The following is a 19,238-nucleotide window of genomic DNA, read 5'->3' as shown; positions in this document are numbered from 1 at the left end:
CAGTAAATGGTAGTATGACATACCATATCGTATAGGCCCTATGGACTATTAATTCGATCTGAATGGCATATCCCAATCATGACATCATGTTTTATCGATTGACGCCGACTTGCCTGTCACAATAATATTGCAATGTTGAGCCAATACTTGGGATGCAAATAAATTCAATATCAACATGCCTGAGTCACACAAACAAACATAACAATTTAAAATCTATTTACAAATAAGAAAGAAGAAAAAACAAACAGGAAATAAATACAAACCACAGGCTTAATCCAGGTTTTAGACATTTGCACACTATCGTTCTGCAAATTAAAATTGATTTTATAAAAATCTTCTCACAGAATTTGTTACTTTAAAAGACACTGGGTGCCTATACAAAAACTCCACTCCAATCATACCGCCCCTTTTTGATTATACAGTGCCTTCGGAAAGTATTCAGGCCCCTTGACTTTTTCCACATTTTGTTACATTACAGCCTTATTCTAAAATGTATTAAATAAAACGAATTCCTCAATAATCTACACCCAATACCCCATAATGACAAAGTGAAAACATTTCTTTAGAAACTTTTGCAGATTCATTAAAAACAAATACCTTATTTACATAAGAACTAAGACCTTTTGCTACGAAACTCGAAAATGAGCTCCGGTGTATCCTGTTTCCATTGATCATCCTTGAGATGTTTCTACAACTTGATTGAAGTCCACCTGTGGTAAATTCAACTGATTGGACATGATTTGGAAAGGCACACACCTGTCTATATAAGGTCCCACAGTCGACAGTGCATGTCAGAGCAAAATCCAAGCCATGAAGTCAAAGGAATTGTCCGTAGAGTTCCAAGACAGGATTGTGTCAAAGCACAGATCTGGGGAAGGGTACCAAAACATTTCTGCAGCAATGAAGGTCCCCAAGAACACAGTGGCCTCCATCGTTCCTAAATGGAAGAAGTTTGGAACCACCAAGACTCTTCCTAGAGCTGGCCACCCGGCCAAACTGAGCAATCGGGGGAGAAGTGCCTTGGTCAGGGAGGTGACCAAGAACCCGATGGTCACTTTGACAGAGCTCTAGAGTTCCTCTGTGGAGATGGGAGAAACTTCCAGAAGGACAACCATCTCTGCAGCACGCCACCAAATAGGGCTTTATGGTAGAGTTGCCAGACGGAAGCCACTCTTCAGTAAAAGGCACATGACAGCCCACTTGGAGTTTGACAAAAGGCAACTAAATACTCTCAGACGGAGAGAAACAAGATTCTCTGGTCCGATCAAACCAAGATTGTACTCTTTGGCCTGAACGCCAAGCATCACGTCTGGCGGAAACCTGGCACCATCCCTACGGTAAAGCATGGTGGTGGCAGCATCATGCTGTGGGGATGTTTTTCAGTGGAGGGGACTGAGAGACTAGTCAGGATAGAGGCAAAGATGAAGGGAGCGAAGTACAGAGAGATCCTTAATGAAAACCTGCTCCAGAGTGCTCAGGACTTCAGACTGGGGTGAAGGTTCCCCTTCCAACAGGACAACGACCCTAAGCACACAGCCAAGCCAACACACAAGTGGCTTCGGCACAAGTCTCTGAATGTCCTTGAGTGGCCCAGCCAGAGCCCGGACTTGTACCCGATCAAACATCTCTGGAGAGACCTGAAATAGCTGTATAGCAACGCTCCCCATCCAACCTGACAGAGCTTGAAACGATCTGCACAGAAGAATGGGAGAAACTCCCCAAAAACAAGTGTGCCAATCTTGTAGCGTCATACCCAAGAAGACTCAAGAATGTAATGCTGCCAAAGGTGCTTAAAAAAGTACTGAGTAAAGGATCTGCATACTTATGTAAATATAATATTTAATTTCTACAAACCAGTTATTGTTTTGTCATTATGGGGTATTGTGTGTAGATTTGAGGGAAGAAAACTTTCATAAATGTTTTAATAAGGCTGTAACTTAACGAAATGTGGAAAAGGTCAAGGGGTCTGAATACTTTCCAAAGGCACTGCAGTTGTAGATAGAATGATAAAGTGCCTGAGAATATTGTCAAGTGTAATTTTGTGAGATTTGTTATAGATCAAATTCACAATAATGTTCTGCTGTTGTATATCAAATATTTGTCAATGCAATTTATACAAATGTCCCTGAGTTTTTGCTTAATAGCTTATTTTAATAAGTCTCTAGCCCTCAGCATACTTTAGGATGATACATATTCCCAACCACTACTACCCAATTCCTATTTTATTTTGGTAATGGTACATGCTTTATTTATTTTAATGCTTTATTTTAAAATAATCTCTTCAATATTGTTTCTGATTTATTAAAACAATTATATTCGAATTTAATGTTTGAAATAGCTCATTTTTATTTAAAGGAATCTATATAAGTTTTGTTAAGATATATGCTTGTCAAAGATTAAAACAAGGCTAGATGGTCCCAAGTCTACCTTAACATCTTTCAAGAAAGTGGAAATTCAAAAGCAGAAAATAATTTAGTAGAGGGCTAGGGAATAAATGGGGGCAAAATAAAGTATTTGTACAATATGAACTTAAGACTCTCATGGAGAAGCAAAACATTCCAACATCCCTACCAACCTCACTTCACAATAAAGCCTCTCAATGCAGAAACTGCAGTTGGGAGATGCAAAATGTGCTCTCTATAAAGAATATTATTGCATACAACATCAGTTAACTTTGTACTTCTGTTAAAATCTAAAACCTGACAAAGGCACTTGGGAACATAATAAAGTATTGTTTACCAAGATATTTGCTATATTTTGTCCTAATAGATACTTTATGTGGAAACATATAATGGCCGTCATAGGACAAAGAGTACGTACAGTACATACAATATGAAAGAGGTGCCTTTTCAATGCAGATGCATTACTTGCACTAACCGTTGAAAATGTCGTGGTCACTTAAAAATGTCCTTGTTTTTGAAAGAAAAGCACATTTTTTGTCCATTAAAATAACATTAAATTGATCAGAAATACAGTGTAGATATTGTTAATGTTGTAAATGACTATTGTAGCTGAATGGCTGATTTTTTTAATGGAATATCTACATACAACGAGCGGTTCCTCCATTAAAAGCTGCGTCATACTGTGGCACACCTTGCGTGCTGCCGCAGCATTCTGTCATTTAATTCTCTGCCAAGTTATTGCTAGATTGACCACCAGAGGGCATCTTTGAGAAGCATTTGATAGTATTACGTATTGGCATTAGCAGAGAATTTTAAATATTTTTTGTAATAACATAGTATATGGGGTTGATTTTACAATCTACAATAGATACTGTTGTTAACATGGGCAAGTGCCTAATTCCTTACATAACAAAGAGCAGGCCATGTCGGTACTACAGAATGCGGGGCACGCGGGAGACCGGGGTCCCCCGTTTGGGAGGAAGGAGAAGGCTGTCCTGGTAAATATTATTTTTTTCTTAACTGATTCCATATGTGTTATTTTATAATTGTGATGTCTTCACTATTATTCAGAATGTAGAAAATCGTAAAAAAATCCTTGAATGAGTAGGTGTCCAAACTTTTGACTGGTACTTGCTTAACTAATTTGATTAATATTATGGGGTTTTGAAAAACAAAAAACCCTCTGTTAGGATGGAATCCTTTACAGCATGATGTCCGGCAGTATAGTACTGGGCTTTTTAGCTAAATAATCCCTGTGTCATGCTTGTCTCAGAGCAGCAGAAAGAGCGCTAAAATAGTTCAATATGCTCTTTAAATAAATAAGACCTACACAATTTTTAACAGTTTATCTATGAAATTAAAAATTTAATGATTTGACTCTCCATCAATAATTACATTTAGAGGATTGGAGGACTCTATATCCCTGTTAGGGATAAGGGGCAGCATTTTCACTTTGGATGAATTGCTTGCCCATAGTGAACTGCATCCTACTCTGTCCTAGATTGCTAATATATGCATATTATTATTACTATTGGATAGAAAACACTCTGAAGTTTCTAAAACTGTTTGAATTATGTCTGTGAGTATAACAGAACTCATAGGGCAGGCAAACTTCCAAACAGGAAGTAGAAATTCTGGGGCTGGTTGATTTTCAACTCATCGCCTATTCACATCCAAATAAGATATGGATCTGCCCTCACTTCCTACTCCTTCCACTAGATGTCAGCATTCAGTAGAACGTGGAAAGGAGCCTCTGGTGTGAACTTTGACCGAATGAGAGGTGCATGACTCACTGTTTTAGATTATTGCATGGGATGCTTTTTTCGTAATGTTTTTTAAAATCTGACAGTGCTTGCATTAAGAACCAGTGTATCTTTAATTATATGTAAAACATGTATCTTTCGTCAAAGTTTATGATGAGTATTTCTGTTATCTGATGTAGCTCTCTGTAATTACTCCTGATATTTCGGAGGCATTTCTGAACATGCCGTCAATGTAAACCGATATTTGTGGATATAAATATGCATATTATCGAACAAAACATGAATGCATTGTGTAACATGATGTCATATGAGTGTCATCTGATGGAGATTATCAAAGGTTAGTGATTCATTTTATCTCTAATTCTGCGTTTGTGACTCTATCTTTGGCTGGGGAAAATGGCTGTGTTTTTTTTTATTTGGTGGTGATCTAACATAAATATATGTTGTGTTTTCGCTGTAAAACATTTAAAAAATTGGACATGATGGATAGATTAACAAGATGTTTATCTTTCATTTGCTGTATTGGACTTGTTAATGTGTGAAAGTTAAATATTTCTACTAAATATTTTTGAATTTCCCACGCCACCTTTTCAGCTGAATGGGGGGGGGGGGGGGGGGGGGGTGTTCCTTTTGAGGGACTCCTAGCCATAACAAGGGGCATTTTCCTTACATTTAGGCAATTGTAGGACTCTATATTAATATCTAAAGGGACATTTTCTAAATTAATTAATTCTAATAAATCGCATTGTTTAAAAGTAACAGCATTTTGGAGATTTTGTTTTCATTGAACCTTTTTGGGAAATGGGGAAGCATTTTCATTTTTTTTATGCTGTTAGCTCAGTACTGAGACAACAGTAGCAGTGGGCCAACCAAAGCCATGGGTTCTGACCTCAATCATGTACAATGAACAATTACTAAGATACCCAGTATTCAGCCCGTTCTGGTCAGGCCCGACTCCAGTGGGGAAACAATCGTTAGACCTTATCCATTTAACTTCACTAGGGCATTCGGAATTTTGGATGAAAAGCATGCCCAGATTAACCTGCCTGCTACTCAGCCATAAAATCTAGAATATGCATATAATTAGTATATTTGGATAGAAAACACTCTGAAGTTTCTAAAACTGTTTGAATGATGTCTGTGAGTATAACATAACTAATATGGCAGGCGAAAACCTGATAAAAATCCAACCAGGAAGTGGGAAATCTGAGTTTTGTAGTTTTTCAACTCAGCCCCCATTGAAGATACAGGGTGATATTAGTTATGTTTCACTTCGCAAAGCTTCCACTAGATGTCAACAGTATTTTTAACCTGTTTTGAGGATTCTACTCTAAATGAGGGGCTCATAAGGGCTCTTTGAGTGAGTGGTCTGGCAGAGTGCCACAGCCTCGGTCAGGCACGCTCACGTGAAAGGTAGCGACATTCCACTTAATTTGTACAGACAAAGGAATTGTTCGGTTGGAACAATAATGAAGTTTTATGTTAACCTCTTGGATCTCTAGGGGCGCTATTTAATTTTTGGATAAAAAACGTTCCCGTTTTAAGCACAATATTTTTTCACGAAAAGATGCTCGACTATGCATATTATTGACCGTTTTGGAAAGAAAACACTCTGAAGTTTCAGAATCTGCAAAGATATTGTCTGTAAGTGCCCCAGAACTCATTCTACAGGCGAAACCAAGATGATACGTCAACCAGGAAATGAGCAGAATCTCTGAAGCTCTGTTTTCCATTGTCTCCTTATATGGCTGTGATTGCGCAAGGAATGAGCCTACACTTTCTGTCGTTTCCCCAAGGTGTTTGCAGCATTGTGACGTATTTGTAGGCATATCATTGGAAGATTGACCATAAGAGACTACATTTTCCAAGTGTCCGCCTGGTGTCCCTGCGTCGAAATTGGAGCGCAAAGCCAGGTGCAATTATTTTTCCATTTGAGAGCAAGGAGAAACCAGGCTTCCACGAAGTATATATCATCGAAGAGATATGTGGAAAAACACCTTGAGGATTGATTCTAAACCACGTTTGCCATGTTTCAGTCAATATTATGGAGTTAATTTGGAAAAAAGTTCGCGTTTTGAGGGCTGAATTTTTTTTATTTTTTATTTTTTTGGTAGCCAAATGTGATGTACAAAACGGAGCTATTTCTAATACACAAAGAATCTTTTTGGAAAAACTGAGCATCTGCTATCTAACTGAGAGTCTCCTCATTGAAAACATCAGAAGTTCTTCAAAGGTAAGTTATTTTATTTGAAGGCTTTACTTGTTTTTGTGATAGTTGCCTGCTAAATGCTAACGCTAATGCTAACGCTAAATGCTACGCTAGCTAGCTACTGTTACACAAATGATTGTTTTCCTATGGTTGAAAAGCATATTTTGAAAATCTGAGATGACAGTGTTGTTAACAAAAGGCTAAGCTTGAGAGATAGCATATTTATTTCATTTCATTTGCGATTTTCATGAATAGTTAACGTTGCGTTATGGTAATGAGCTTAGGTCTATAAATAGAATCCCGGATCCGTGTTTGGTCGTCGCAACAGGTTAAAAACATCCTAAAGATTGATTCCATACTTAGGTTGGCATGCTTCTACGGGCTGTAACGGAACTTTTTGAACTTTTCGTCCGATGTTCGGCGCGACCTGAACAAGCTTTTGGAGTAGTTTACCAAACACCCTAACAAAATAAGATATTTGGACATAACTGATGGACATTATCGAACAAATCAAAACATTTTTGGTGGAACTCGGATTCCTGGGAGTGCATTCTGATGAAGATTATCAAAGGTAAGTGAATATTTAAAATGCTATTTCTGAGTAATGTTGACTACCTAATATGGCGGGTATCTTTTTGGCAGCTTTGTTGTCTAAAGGCTGTACTCAGATTATTGCATGGTTTGCTTTATCCGTAAAGTTTTTTTTAAATCTGACACAGTGGTTGCATTAAGGAGACGTTTATCTAAAGTTCCATGTATAATAGTCGTATCTTTATCAATGTTTATTATGAGCATTTCTGTAAATTGATGTGGCTCTCTGCAATATCACCGCATGTTTTAGAACTACTGAACGTAATGCGCCAATGTAAACTCAGAATTTTTAAAATAAATATGAACTTTATCAAACAAAACATACATGTCTTGTGTAACATGAAGTCCTATGAGTGTCATCTGATGAAGATCATCGAAGGTTAGTGATTAATTATATCTCTATTTCTGCTTTTTGTGACTCCTCTCTTTGGCTGGAAAAAATGGCCTGGTGGTGACCTAACATAATCGTTTGCGGTGCTTTTGCTGTAAATGCTTTTTGAAATCAGACACTGTGGCTGGATTAACGGGAATTGTATCTTTAAAATGGTGTAAAATACTTGTATGCTTGAGGAATTTAAATGATGAGATTTTAGTTCTTTTGAATTCGGCGCGGGGGGGGGGTCCGCTAGTCCTAGACAGGTTAATAAAAGCTAGGGGGCAGAATTTTCACTTTTGGATAAATAGCGTGCCCAATTTCATCTTCCTGCTACTCATGCCAACAATATAAGATATGCATATTATTCATGTATTTGGATAGAAAACACTCCGAAGTTTCTAAAACTGTTTGAATCATGTCTGTGAGTATAAGAGTACTTATGTAGCAGGCAAAAACCCAAGGACTAACTGTTCAGATTTTTTTTCCCTGCCTCTGTTCACTACATTGTCTTTGCCATTGGATATTTAATAGGAACCCATTTTCAGTTCCTACCGCTTCCACACGATGTCGCCAGTCTTTGGAATATGGTTGAGGTTTGTTCTATGAAGAAGTAGGCCAACTCGGAACTGGGGACACTTTTATGAGTTGCGCAAGACATGAAGAGCAGTGCTGGTTTGTTTTCGTTGCTGTATTGAATACAGATTGCCCCGTATACAATTTCATCGATTATTAATGTTTAAAAATACCTAATGTTGTATTACAAAAGTAGTTTGAAATATTTTGGCAAAGTTTATAGGCAACTTTTGAAATATTTTATAGTGGCGTTTTTGTTAGCTGTCTTTTTCTGGATCAAACGCGCTATATATGGACGGAATTAATTGAACAAAAGGACCAATTGTGATGTGTATGAGACATATTGGAGTGCCAAAAAAAAAGCCTGTCAAAGGTAATGCATATTTTATATTTTATTTCAGCATTTTGTGTAGCGCCTGCTATGCTATAGCTCATTTGTTTACTGCTGGTGCAGATGGGTGCAGGCTATCAGATAATAGATTCTTATGCTTTCACCGAAAAGCATTTTTAAAATCTGACATGTTGGCTGGATTCACAACGAGTGTAGCTTTAGTTGATTATCTTACATGTGTGATTTAATGAACGTTTGAATTTTATAGCATTTTATTTGAATCTCGCGCTTTGCATTTCCCCTGGCAATTGGCCAGTTGAGACGCTAGCGTCTCCCCTATCCATAAGAGGTTTTAACCTAGAGTTAGTGAGGAAAAGGCAATTCTTGATATTGGGGTGAGACATTCTCACTGATTTGTAAATAAAGCCAGTTATTCAGAATTATTTTTTTCCCGAGAAACCTAACTTGATTATTTAGCAGACATCACTTGCTTATATTCAGTCATCACATATCTTAAGAATATCATGAAATATTTGTTCGCGAAACGGTGCTGAAATAGACGGCCACAGCGGGAAGGCTATGTATTCTGTGCCCATTCATGGTATCTCTCTTCGGTTACACATCCTTTGAATAGCAGAACAGCATAATGGTCCGGGCGGCCCTTGCTGTGCCTGGTGAGCAGTTGGTCAAGTGTTGTTGTCAGAAGAAGAATGAAAATGTCAAGGTGACATTCTGCCTGTTGACTCTGCCTGATGGAGGTGGAGTTCCAGAGGTGTGCCTGACATGGATTGCGAATCCATCTCGTTCCTTTTCAACGCGTGACTATTCAAGCCATTGACTCACTGATGAGTGAGTCGATCGGCAAAGGCAATCTGTAATCTGTGGGCATCACGGCACGGTAAGTAATGTTGTATATATATATATATATATATATATATTACTTACCGTGCCGTGATATATATATATATATATATATACACACTGCTCAAAAAAATAAAGGGAACACAAAAATAACACATCCTAGATCTGAATGAATGAAATATTCTTATTAATACTTTTTTCTTTTACACAGTTAACAACAAAATCACACAAAAATAATCAATGGAAATCAAATGTATCAACCCATGGAGGGTCTGGATTTGGAGTCACACTCAAAATTAAAGTGGAAAACCACACTACAGGCTGATACAACATTGATGTAATGTCCTTAAAACAAGTCAAAATGAGGCTCAGTAGTGTGTGTGGCCTCCACGTTCCTGTATATGACCTCCCTACAACGCCTGGGCATGCTCCTGATGAGGTGGCGGATGGTCTCCTGAGGGATCTCCTCCCAGACCGGGACTAAAGCATCCACCATCTCTTGGACAGTCTGTGGTGCAACGTGGCGTTGGTGGATGGAGCGAGACATGATGTCCCAGATGTGCTCAATTGGATTCAGGTCTGGGGAACGGGCGGGCCAGTCCATAGCATCAATGCCTTCCTCTTGCAGGAACTGCTGACACACTCCAGCCACATGTTCTAGCATTGTCTTGCATTAGGAGGAACCCAGTGCCAACCGCACCAGCATGTGGTCTCACAAGGGGTCTGAGGATCTCATCTCGGTACCTAATGACAGTCAGGCTACCTCTGGCGAGCACATGGAGGGCTCTGCGGCCCCCCAAGGAAATGCCACCCCACACCATGACTGACGCACCGCCAAACCGGTCATGCTGGAGGATGTTGCAGGCAGCAGAACGTTCTCCACGGCGTCTCCAGACTGTCACGTCTGTCACATGTGCTCTGTGGTGAACCTGCTTTCATCTGTGAAGAGCACAGGGCGCCAGTGGCGGATTTGCCAATCTTGGTGTTCTCTGGCAAATGCCAAACGTCCGACACGGTGTTGGGCTGTAAAGCACAACCCCCACCTGTGGACGTCGGGCCCTCATACCACCCTCATGGAGTCTGTTTCTGACCATTTGAGCAGACACATGCACATTTGTGGCCTGCTGGAGGTAGACTCCGTTTCATGCTACCACTAGAGTGAAAGCACTGCCAGCATTCAAAAGTGACCAAAACATCAGCCAGGAAGCATAGGAACTGAGAAGTGGTCTGTGGTCCCCACCTGCAGAACCACTCCTTTATTGGGGGTTACTTGCTAATTGCCTACCATTTCCACCTGTTGACTATTCCATTTGCACAACAGCATGTGACATTTATTGTCAATCAGTGTTGTTTCCTAAGTGGACAGTTCGATTTCACAGAAGTGTGATTGACTTGGAGTTACATTGTGTTGTTTAAGTGTTCTCTTTATTTTTTTGAGCAGTGTATATATATTTAATTCTCAGAACATTAACCATGTGTGTTCACTTGTTTTGTACTGTTCTGTAGTTTTGTCCCAATGATTCGTCTGACAAACAAAGAACTTTGCGTGCTGCAGGCCCAGGCATGGATCAAAGCTGGCGAGACATTCAATTACGTCATCTTCACAGTTGAATCAACCGTGGCCCTTTTTCCAATTTGCTGAAAATTGGAAAAATTTGAATAAAAAAAGGAAGAATATCAAGAAGATTAACAAAAGCATAAAAATGTTGATGAAGAAATGCTGTTTTGAGTTAGAAATGTAACACTTTAGAATACTTAAGCATCAAATACATTGCAAGTTGAGCTATTTTCACAACAGTAGCCAGGCTGTAAAAAGTCTATTGTCCTGCTAATAGGAATCATTTGCATTATGGGCTACATTCTTTATTGTAACCACAATGTCACACATAATTTGTTTCTACTTTTCCAATTACTTCTAGAGTTTGGGATTTACAAATGTGCGCTTTTAATTATTAGTTACATTGTTTAACTTCGAACATGCAGACTTTTTTCTTTAAATGAATGTTTTAATGTAGGATGCTACATTTTTGACCAGTTGCAATTGTAAGTAGGCCTAATAAAAAAAAATCAGACTTCTATTAGGCTGTTAAGCCTCATAGCCTACCCCAGCCAGTTAAGTTATTTTATATAGGTCTAGGTTCTGAAGAAATAGACTGCAATTAAGACCTCTTGTTGTTTGTAAAGTCAAATTCAAAAGGCACTTGCACACCTGAGCTATCTTTTTTGCTGGTGCATGGCAACAGCCGGATAAGATGAGGAAAAGAGGAAGAAACCCGCACCCGATCGTGTCACTGATCTTTAATAAGCCTTATGTATCGGCCTCACGGCCTTCGTCAGAGCTTTTGTGAGTGTTTTAAATTAGCACCCTTATGTAGACCTAGCCACACCCATATTCGTTCCACGCATCGAAAGGAGTTGGAGGCGAAGGAAAACAAATAAGTGCTACCAAATATAACAATATGCATATCATAAATATTCAAATAAAGTGTGTACATAAAACATATTAAACAGGTCTGTAAAACCACAATGAAGACAACGACCGACCAAGCAAGTTTTCGTAAATCATTGGGTACAGTGTAAGAAAAACGTCAGTGTAATCTGAAATAGGGGCATAATTAATGTTCAAATTTACAACATAACATACATAGGCATTTCATAATTAATATCTTTAGGAAATAATGTCTGGAGGGAGAAAATCTAAAAACATTCTGGATGATTTTCTTTTGTGGCTGACAGTTGGGCATGGACGAATTTATCTCGGAAATAAAACATGCCAGTGTTTCTTGACCACATCTCCCACTTTTCGCGAGTATATGTATTTGTGAACATTACAGAGTGTTCTTTAGTTTTAGCAGGTCTTCTTTGTAGCAGTTCATGTCTTGTTTTCCCATCTGGGATTTCTGGAAAACCTGGGAATTTTGTGGAAAGTTTCACGAATTCTGCAACCCTTGGGTCCCAAGAAGCTAAGTGGCATCATATCATGTGTAGAAGCCGTGCCTGGAAAAGCCTTGTCAAGCTGGCTAACTTCCTCCATGGTCTCACGTGCCCAGATCAGCCAGTCTTTGGCTGCCCTGGCTGGCCTGGGCCTAGGGATGGGGTCAGGGTGCAGCTCATACCTTGGTGTGCAGGCGAATGAATACGGAGGCACATGCAAATGCGTTCTAGCTTCCGTCCAATCGCCGGAAGGGGTTCCAGTTGGGGGTCAACACAAAACCAAAGAAGGGACGGATCTGGGACAGATCTGACACCCTACCGGATAGTCAGTGAAATGCACTGCCACTGACTTCCATTTATTAATTAACACAATTGGACTTTGACTTCATTTTGAAAACAATCTATGTTACCAATGTAATTTGTTTGTAAAATTAAGGTAACTTGATGGAAAGAGAGGAGGAAAGAAAGAACAAAGATAGTGCAGCTTACAAGTCATGCCTTGCGATGGACACAGTGCTGTGACGGAGGGCAAACACGATAAAAACAGATAGATACAAACTGACACAGCACAGGCAGGCCATGACAGGGCACCAAACCAACACAGTACAGTATCTACAGCAAGGTGTGGTCATGGTCTTACCGATGCGGTCCAGGCGGTCGATGGCTACAGTCTCGAAGGCACGGCGCATCATGGGGTACTCCTCCAACACCTCGTTGAAGTGATCCACAGAGAGGGAGAAGAGACGGCAGTAAGTGTCGGCACGAACGCTGGCCGTGCGTCTCCCCTTCGTCAGCAGACAAATTTCTGTAGAGAAAATACAATATGCACAATTAGACATTAAGCTCAATTCTTACTTTTTGATGTCACTGAAATAATGCACTGTTTCTGTTTGCTCATGAAAGAAAGATAGATACCCACACTTTCGAACACTCCTGCAGTTTTATTGTGCAAGAAGACCTTGGGTCTGTGGGTATCTTATATTTCTTTAATTACTACTGGATGTGTGTACACTACTTATAAACTCTTTCTGTTTGGTGTCTATGCTGACTAAGGTTTCATGGCCAAAATGCGTTCCGTTGTCAGTAATACCTTTGTTTGTTAGAACTGGAGATCTCTGATAGACACACAGGGAGGGAGGAACCAATGGACTGAGTAATTACAGCCATAACAAAGACCAGCTCTAACCTAATCTGGGGTGTGCAACCTCCAACATTGGACAAGTTACCATATAAATGAAGAATGAGCAGTTTCCAAGGTACAGCTGGATCTGGTGGCATGATAACCTAATGTGCATGTCAATAAAATGATGGTCGCTGCGTTGTAACTAGAGCTATGCAGAGTCAATTCATCATGTTGTAACTTTGAGCTGATGAGTCGGAAAAATCACTATGTACTGCTGGTTGCTGATACTGCTAGTGTTGAGTATGTACAGTACATACTGTATACAGTATAGACACAGTGGCCAGGATTAAAACAAAGACAGATTACAACCTGGTGAACTGTGATTGAACTTTGAAGATGATTTCTTCCTGAGCCGACATCCACAGCAATTGCAGCGATCATGATCTCAGTGATCATCAGGGCAACTGCCTTTAAAAGTCTATAGCTGTGCACAGGTATAGTTAATATTTGATGGATTGAATCCTGGCCTCATTGCTTGACTTGGACTGAAATAGGTGCTAGTATTAATTTGGGTGCTGTTTATATACAGGTGCAGGAACTCTGCAACACTTTCCAGCTTATATTCTATAAGAGGAAAAGGAGCTCAAGCAGTAAAATATTTGAGGTGCTGGTTCTCAGCTCCCCTCAGCTTGGCCTTTATGTAGCGAGCGTAGTCCCAATACTTTTGCTTCCTATCGAAGTGGTAGACAGTACCTAACCAGACCTTCAGTACCTACCCAGATGACATGTACAATATGTTAGCCACTGGGACCTAATGTGCTAGACTTGTTTCCCTAATTCCAAGACCAATCACTCTGCCCTTGGACATGTTACCCATCACATTTGACAAACACTCTGTCAATTCATAAGGATTTGTATGATCCTTATTTGTATAAAATTGATAGAGCCCAGTCTTAAAGTCAACCAGAAGCTTTTATTCACGAGAGTACTGCTCATTACACACTTTACCACAGGTTATAAACTGAAAATGACATCAGCGTTTTCTAAACTGTTCCGTCTCTTCTTGACACTCGTACAGAGGCTGTATAGTTCTCAAGCCTTCCCACATCGTCCAGAGCCAAGGTCAGCCTGAGTAGATAAGCATTCTAGCCAGTCTGGCGATATAGTTAATTAATTTCTACCAAGGAACAGACAGTCATTGTTCTAATCTTGATTACATTTACACACATATTCAGTACTAGGATTAAAAAGAAAATTCATACATATACAGTAACATAATAGTATTCTGATTAGTTAGTCCTGATTGAAATGTATACATAATTAGTCATCATTGATAAAAATTCCCTTAACATAGGGTTACTATTTATTGATAGTGTATAGACAAACATGTCCATATGCTGCTTTAGAGCAGAACAGTGAGTCTTAGCAGCACAGTGAATGAAAAGAGGTATGATTTATTAGAGGGAAATGCCCTTGACATTCACAGCCTAGATTTCCTTTTTGAAAAGTGTTAGCTGCTAGAGCTGCCTGCTGTAGCCCGCAGGATATGAAAACAGAACGCTCAAGCTGCGAGTGTGAACAAGGTGTTAGTGCTCTTACAATGGAAAAATCTCCTCATAAATGCAATCTATGTTGGCACAGAGAGACTCCATGGGGTGCAACATGCCAGGAGGCGGTCATACTGGATGTGTCTGAAATGGCACCCTGTTCCCTATGTAGTGCCTATAGGGTTATTGTCAGAAGTAATGCACTGCATAGGAAATGCCATTTGGGACACAGCCAGAGCCAAACTGCCACACTGTCACACCGTCCCCCCTCTGTACTCATAACCTCTTCACTCTAATTACTTCCTTACCATCCCAGTCCAAGAGAAAGTATGCTATTCATAGAAAAAGAGAGAGACAAAAAATAATGAGCTAGCAATAACAAATACACAGCAGCTAAGAGCAGATATAGAGTTGGTTGTATTTGGGGTTAATTGTATTATTTTACAGTTTGTGGCTGGCGGCACAGAGGAAAGGAGGAAGGTTAGCTGTTAGCCGCCTGAGTGGGCGAGCAAAGAGAAGGTGTTTCTGTCACTCTCACAAATGAGTGGACAATCGGTTAGCTTATCTCTCCTGTCCTGTATCTCCTTCAGGGAAAACAGTGTGGGAACAGAGCCCAGGCATCCAGTCTTGTTGCAAAGTCTTCTTGATGACAAGCAGACCTGGGTTCAAATAATATTCATAGTATTTGAACCCAGATCTGTTGTGGGAATGAGGAAGACTAGTCATCTGGACAACCAGGCCTCGAAGTATGAGGACTAGGAGAGTGTGACTCACCGGTTAGTACCGCTCCACATGATCTGATGTGTCTCTTCATCGCCCCTTCCTGTCATATGTCATCACCATTGACCCCTTGGGTATCCTGGGTAATTTGCCATCACTTCATGTGTCATACATCTCAATTCCCCATGGACCCAAGAGCTAGGCTATGTTATGATTTTGATAATGTGGTTAAGTGGAGGGGAAGTAGTGAGTCTCCTGACTAATGCTAATCCAATATGCTAATGATATTCAATATCCAGTGGCACTGGGTGCAGCTAGCCGAGCATTGCCGGTTATGGCCTGGTCCAATGGCCGCTATATTATGATGCTGATAGTGTGGTTCAGTGGAGGGGAAGTAAGGAGTTTCCTGACTGGACCAGCTGCTTCCAGGTTAGAGCTCATCTCTTAATGCCATACTCATGCAAAGACAAACAGACGAGGTAAAAATATCACCCCCACCAGATGGGCAGCTGGCCGGAAAAGGGGCCTGGTTTCAGCATAACATGGTAGAATGACAGGCTACACACACACACAAGCAGCACACACACACACACACACACACAGACACACACAGACACACACAGACACACACACACACACACACACACACACACACTTTGTGCATCAAAAGAAGTGGAAGCTTTGTTTAATTTAAATTAGATTTCCCATTCATTTGGGGGCTTACAGTGCCGCCACCACACACATCAAGCTCAAACTAAACAGAGTTCACTGTTGACACCCCTGAAATTCCCTATATAGTGCATTATATTTGACCAGAGCCTTATGGGCCTTGGTCAAAAGTAGTAAACTATATGGAGAATAGGGTGTCATTTGGGACGTTAACAAAAAGTGCAGAGCTGAAGCAGTACACTACAGTACAATCTCTAGATGGAGCTGCTAACTGCATCCTCGCTGTGACCCATTCTGATTAGAGCCTTAATTTGCCCATGTCATAATACAGTTCAAGTCAGAAGTTTACATACACCTTAGCCAAATACATTTAAACTCAGTTTTTCACAATTACTGACATTTAATCCAAGTATAAATTCACCACTTTATTTTAAGAATGTGAAATGAGAATGATTTATCTAATCTTTTATTTCTTTCATCACAATCCCAGTGGGTCAGAAGTTTACAAACATTCAATCAGAATTTGGTAGCATTGTCTTTAAATTGTTTAACTTGGGTCAAACATTTCCCACAATAAGTTGGGAGAATTTTGGCCCATTCCTCCTGACAGAGCTGATGTAACTGATTCAGGTTTGTAGGCCTCCTTGTTCGCAGAAGCTTTTTCAGTTCTGACCACATATTTTCTATAGGATTGAGGTCAGGGCTTTGTGATGGCCACTCCAATACCTTGACTTTGTCCTTAAGCCATTCTGCCACAACTTTGGAAGTATGCTTGGGGTCATTGTCCATTTGGAAGACCCATTTGTGACCAAGATTTAACTTCCTGACTGATGTCTTGACATGTTGCTTCAATATATCCACATATTTTTCTCCCTCAAGCGCACCAGTCCCTCCTGCAGCAAAGCACCCCAACAACATGATGCTGCCACCCCCGTGCTTCATGGTTGGGATGGTGTTCTTCGGCTTGCAAGCCTCCCCCTTTTTCCTCCAAACATAAGATGGTGATTGTGGCCAAACAGTTCTATTTTCGTTTCATCAGACCAGAGGACATTTCTCCAAAAAGTACGATCTTTGCCCCATGTGCAGTTGCAAACTGTAGTCTGGCTTTTTAATGGCAGATTTGGAGCAGGGGCTTCTTACTTGCTGAGCGGCCTTTCAGGTTATGTCAATAAAGGACTTGTTTTACTGTGGAAATAGATCATTTTCTACCTGTTTTCTCCAGCATCTTCACAAGGTCCTTTGCTGTTGTTCTGGGATTGATTTGCAGTTTTGACACCAAAGTACATTCCTCTCTAGGAGACAGAACGTGTCTCCTTCCTGAGCGACTGCGTGGTCCCTTGGTGTTTATACTTGCATTTTATTGTTTGTACAGATGAACGTGGTATTTGGAAATTGCTCCCAAGGATGAACCAGACTTGTGGAGGTCTACCATTTTCGTGGCTGATTTATTTAGATTTTCCAATTATGCCAAGCAAAGAGGCACTGAGTTTGAAGGTAGGCCTTCAAATACATCCACAGGTACATCTCCAATTCACTCAAATTATGTCAATTAGCCTATCAGAAGCTTCTAAAGCCAATTTTCCAAGCTGTTTAAAGGCACAGTCAATTTAGTGTATGTAAACTTCTGACCCACTCAAATTGTGATACAGTGAATTATAAGTGAAATAATCTGTCTGTAAACAATTGTTGGAAAAATGACTTGTACAAAGTAGATGTCCTAACCGACTTGCAAAAACTATAGTTTGTTAACAAGAAATTTGTGGAGTGGTTGAAAAACGAGTTTTAATGACTCCAACCTAAGTGTATGTAAAATTCCGACTTCAACTGTATGTCATAACAGCTGACATAACGTGCCATAATACCCTTATTTTACTCCTCCTCTGTTCCTCTGGCGATGTAGAGGTGAATCCAGGCCCTGCAGTGCCTAGCTCTACTCCTATTCCCCAGGTGCTCTCTTTTGACGACTTCTGTAACCGTAATATCCTTGGTTTCATGCATGTTAACATTAGAAGCCTCCTCCCTAAGTTTGTTCTATTCATTGCTTTAGCACACTCTGCCAACCTGGATGTTCTAGCTGTGTCTGAATCCTGGCTTAGGAAGACCACCAAAAATTCTGAAATTTTAATCCCAAACTACAACATTTTCAGACAAGATAGAACTGCCAAAGGGCCAAAGACAAAGACAAAACACAAAGGTGTTACAATCTACTGCAAAGATAGCCTGCAGAGTTCTGTCCTACTATCCAGGTCTGTACCCAAACAATTTGACCTTCTACTTTTAAAAATCCACCTCTCTAAAAACAAGTCTCTCATCGTTGCCGCCTGCTATAGACCACCCTCTTCCCCCAGCTGTGCTCTGGACACCATATGTGAACTGATTTCCCCCCATCTATCTTCAGAGCTCGTGCTGCTAGGCGACCTAAACTGGAACACAGGTACCTCCCCAAAGCCTTAAACACGGGCACCCTCATAGATATCATCCTAACCAACTTGCCCTCTAAATACACCTCTACTGTCTTCAACCAAGATCTCAGCGATCACTGCCTCACTGCCTCATTGCCTGCATCCGTAATGGGTCAGCGGTCAAACGACCTCCACTCATCACTGTCAAACGCTCCCTGAAACACTTCAGCGAGCAGGCCTTTCTACTCGACCTGGCCGGGGTATCCTGGAAGGATATTGATCTCATCCCGTCAGTAGAGGATGCCTGGATATTTTTTTTAAATGCCTTCCTAACCATCTTAACTTCTTCGATATAGGGGGCGCTCTTTTAATTTTTGGATGAAAAACGTTTTAAACAAGATATTTTGTCACGAAAAGATGCTTGACTATGCATATAATTGACAGCTTTGGAAAGAAAACACTCCGACGTTTCCAAAACTGCAAAGATATTGTCTGTGAGTGCCACAGAACTGATGTTACAGAAAAAACCCAGATAAAAATACAATCAGGAAGTGCCGCATTTTTTGAAACCGCCTCATGGCAATGACTCCTTATATGGCTTTGGAGGAGCTAGGAGTCAGCTTACCTTTTCCACGTTTTCCCCAAGGTGTCTGCAGCATTGTGACGTATTTGTAGGCATATCATTGGAAGATTGACCCTAAGAGACTACATTTACCAGGTGGTCGCTTGGTGTCCTC

The 19,238-nt window shown here is 40.4% G+C and overlaps 1 protein-coding gene across 1 annotated transcript in view; it reads right to left on the bottom strand.

Annotated features, from left to right (window-relative positions):
• Positions 1-19,238, bottom strand: part of LOC139408959 (potassium/sodium hyperpolarization-activated cyclic nucleotide-gated channel 1-like) — a 156,356-nt gene that overhangs the window by 11,147 nt on the left and 125,971 nt on the right. The window contains exon 7 of the mRNA XM_071153489.1: positions 12,681-12,845. Coding sequence (XP_071009590.1) covers positions 12,681-12,845 — 165 coding nt within the window. The remainder of the gene's footprint in view (positions 1-12,680; positions 12,846-19,238) is intronic.

Source organism: Oncorhynchus clarkii, chromosome 5 (genome assembly GCF_045791955.1).
Source record: "Oncorhynchus clarkii lewisi isolate Uvic-CL-2024 chromosome 5, UVic_Ocla_1.0, whole genome shotgun sequence".
Lineage (NCBI taxonomy): Eukaryota > Metazoa > Chordata > Actinopteri > Salmoniformes > Salmonidae > Oncorhynchus > Oncorhynchus clarkii.
The sequence above is the reverse complement of the archived record's forward strand: the minus strand, read 5'-3'. Positions and strand labels throughout refer to the sequence as shown.